Here is a 3,675-nt window from a genome sequence, read left to right on the forward strand (position 1 = left end):
ACACACACACACACACACACACACACACACACACACACACACACACACACACACACACACACACACACACAACACACAAAAACACAAAAAAAAAAAAAAAAAAAAGAGAGAGAGAGAGAGAGAGAGGAGAGAGAGAGAGAGAGAGAGAGAGAGAGAGAGAGAGAGAGGAGAGAGAGAGAGAGAGAGAGAGAGAGAGAGAGAGAGAGAGAGAGAGAGAGAGAGAGAGAGAGAGAGAGAGAGAGAGAGAGAGAGCTCAGCGATGACAACGACGCAGTGCTGCAGGGCTGTGGGGACTGCGGTGGTCAAAACTGTCACTACCGTGGCTGAAGGCTATGGTGGCTGAGGGTTGCACGATTGGGGGTTAAGGGTTCTTCGCTCAATTTCAGTATTTGGTTTCAGTTTCAGTTTTAGTGATAGAGGAGTGTGTGTGCTATGACTGGGTTAGGGTGAGGAAAGGGATTTAGGGTTTTTTTTTCTTCTAAAGGCAAAACGACGCTGTTTGGAGGGTTTTTCCGAACCAAAAACCCTTAAAAAAAACCGGCCGATCCTGTCGATTCATCGGTTAACCATCAGTTCGACAAATTTTTTACCAGACGTTATAGGCTTAATCAAACCAGATTGATACCGGTTTTTAATTAACCCAATTGAACCGAACGATTCGATTCGGTTTTTAGAACTATGATCATTAGGGGATTTCTTTTCATAGACAATAGAAGGAATGCTTTCTTTTCCTTTCACCAGGTCTCGACCATCGAGTAGACTTCAGGGAGAAATCAAACGAGAAAATATAAGATGAGATAACATTATATCCAACTCAAAACCTTAAAGTAGTAAGTTAATGTGTTTCTCATCTTATAAACTTCTCACTCTTCCTTACTTTCTTTGATATGGGACTAACTTTAATACACTCCTCACATTTGTAACATTAACAATTATAACTTGTTTTCTTGGGTGTTAATCTTTTAGAATCAGTAACGTGCACATTTTTTTTAAAAAAGAGAGGATGAAGCATAAAGAAACGGATAAACAAGTAAAGAGAAGCAAACCGGTCACAAAAAGATAAAAAGTGAACTCATTGCCCATCAGATGGGCGTATATTAACACTTCGCATTCACATTATATGCACAACACACATTTAAATTCATATGTAATATTATAAGGAAGAAAGCCTTGAAGAAGAAATGCTTGTGACTATGCTTTTGTTCCGTTCACTCGTGCGTGCAAAATAAAGGAAGGATTACAACAATTTACTAACAAAAAAAACAGGAGCTTAGCCTACAGCTCTTTGATGCGGACCCACATTGCGGCGCTAGGTACGCCACGGTAGACAACGGAGAGCATGTAGTATCCAGGAGGAGCAACGGCACCAGATGGCGGAGCGTCGACACGAATCCTATATATCCCCAAGATAGGTTGCGTTAACCTCATGCTGTGCTTCCTGAGAACCACCAATCTCTGACCCATGGCAATCCCGTGAGTAGTGAATGGAGGGTAATACATAGTGACCTTAACATCATCCAGGTACGCCTCTGCGAAAGGAGAATCCTTCACCGAGAACTGTATCTTGAACACTTGCCCGTATGTGAATTCCTTCAAGGTCTCCTCCTCATGGATCCTGGGCCTGAACCTTGCGTATATGGGGTCCAGATAAGGAGGAGAGAATGCCTCGACCCTGGTCTCAGTCGGGAACCTGTCGTTGGCCTTGTAAGTGTTGTGAGTGTTGCTTCCGGCAACCCAGATCTTGCCAGTGGGAAGCACTGCCGATGTTGAATGGTACATTCTGGCTATGTTTGTGCTCTCCAACTGCCTGAACCTCTCACCCTTGGGATTCTCAGGGGAGTACAGAACCGGTGTGTAGTTGGGTTTATCAGCGTCCCACCACGCGGCGGTTCCCTCTTGTGCACCGTTTATCATCAACACTTGTCCGTTGGGGAGCAGCAGAGCGTCTCCCATGACCCTCCCCGACGGCATCTCTTCTTTGTCCCAGAAGGGTTTGGGGTCCGTGATGACCATCCTGTTGCAGTCTTTCAGAGCCGGCAGGAAGATCTTCTTCTTCTCAGCAAGATCGAAAGCATCCGGGGTGTTTCCACCGCACATGAGGACCTCGGCCTTGATGGGCTTGGAGGCGTTGGCTGCGGCGGCGTTGAGGTCGATGGGGAGGAGGACGGACATGCCGGAGGCGGGGTAGTTGCGTGAGCCCCCTGGGAGGACGGGGAAGGTGCGCAAGACCTTGTTGGTGGTTGGGTTTAGGAGGAGAGAGCGGTTGTTGGAGAAGATGAAGAGGTTTCCGTCGGGGATCATGTGGACGAATGGGTAGAGGTTGTTCTCGTCCAAGTCCGAAGTCTCATACAGGAACGGGAAGAAGTAGGGTTTCTCGCTTGCTTTTCCTTCCTCCCTCGGCACAAACTCATAGCTGAATGCCCTTCTCCCTCCTACCACTATGAATTGTCCATTCGCTAAAATTTGTTGAGTTCCATACCTGTTTAATGCACCACAAAAATAAAATCTTATACACACATTCAATATATGGGGTAATATAACAACATTATATTTACCATCTTTCTTCTTTGAGCAGATTGTTATATTCCCTGAACTGGCATTCACCGGTGGTGCAGGCAGGACCGCCGAAGTGTCTGATGGATTTGGCTCCGTCGAAGAAGCCGCCGGTGCTGACAAGAGTGCCGTCGGGAGAAAGGCCGCCGCTGGAGCACCATGGATCTCCCTCACCAATCCTGAGAGGTCTAACTTCATTGGTAAAGATATCATATTCCATGGCATGAGCCCAACAATCCTCTCTGTCCGCGTTGGCAGCTTCATCTCTGAAAGGAATGCACTTTGCACCTTCTGGAAGCTTCAACCTGGAGACGCGGTATACCTTGGCATCAATTACTAAGATCTTGTTTGTGGGCAACAAGTTGATATGCATGGCAGACACGCCAGATTCCTCGTTAATTAGCTCCCATCCACCCTTCCATCTTATATTCAAATCACCCTTTTTCTCCTTCCTTGAATTCTCCTCTCCTTCTTTATCATCACCCTCGTCGTTGTTGTTCACACCATTTCCGAAGAGTCCTGGTGGGTGAAAGGGGAAACGATTGTTTTCTGGGCCATGCCATCCTTTCGGCAGCTTGAAGAAATTGTTATATGCTTCGCCATCATTACCGTTATGATGGAAAATATCAATCATTGGTAATGGAAACCTTGGAGGCCTTGGATGCCTGTGTATTATTTGGGCACTCACATCGAGGAACAAGAATGTTAACGTGAGAATAAAAAAAACCTTGTTCAAATGATTTGCCATTTCTTTTCTTTTCCCCAGTCTTCCCATGGGGTGTGATGAATATAGTGCGCCATGGAACGGTGTTTATATACTTTAAGGTTTTAGCTTTTAACTAAAAGTAGCAAAACTGCTTTTAGGCATACAGTTATTATGAGAATCACAATGACAATGACGATGACAATTGTATTTTATGTCAACGTTAGGATAGTATCCAACTTGAATCTGCTGCTAATTTCCTAATAATAATAATAATAATAATAATAATAATAATAATAAAAAAGTTCATTAATCATGTTACACAACTTATTTTGTGGAACTTTTATTATTAGTGTAGGAAAAATATTTAATAACAAAAAAATTAAATATAAAAATAATAAAAAATAATTAATAAATAT

The 3,675-nt window shown here is 43.9% G+C and overlaps 1 protein-coding gene across 1 annotated transcript; it reads right to left on the reverse strand.

Annotated features, from left to right (window-relative positions):
* Positions 1–1,060: 1,060 nt before the first annotated feature.
* LOC112738075 (aldehyde oxidase GLOX1-like) lies at positions 1,061–3,333 on the reverse strand. Its single transcript, XM_025788351.3, has 2 exons — positions 2,556–3,333; positions 1,061–2,479 (listed from the first exon to the last, which is right to left on the reverse strand). The coding sequence occupies exons 1-2, from the start codon at positions 3,326–3,328 to the stop codon at positions 1,276–1,278; spliced, it is 1,977 nt and encodes a 658-aa protein (XP_025644136.1). The 5' UTR covers positions 3,329–3,333; the 3' UTR covers positions 1,061–1,275.
* Between the last annotated feature and the right edge of the window lie 342 nt (positions 3,334–3,675).

Source organism: Arachis hypogaea, chromosome 13 (assembly GCF_003086295.3).
Source record: "Arachis hypogaea cultivar Tifrunner chromosome 13, arahy.Tifrunner.gnm2.J5K5, whole genome shotgun sequence".
Lineage (NCBI taxonomy): Eukaryota > Viridiplantae > Streptophyta > Magnoliopsida > Fabales > Fabaceae > Arachis > Arachis hypogaea.

Bases quoted from the DNA above. Each gene is read 5' to 3' on its own strand.
- LOC112738075 (XM_025788351.3), bottom strand. From the start codon at position 3,328: ATGGGAAGACTGGGGAAAAGAAAAGAAATGGCAAATCATTTGAACAAG. The intron at 2,480-2,555 runs GTAAATATAATG...TGCATTAAACAG, and splicing joins CTGCTCAAAGAAGAAAGATG to GTATGGAACTCAACAAATTT.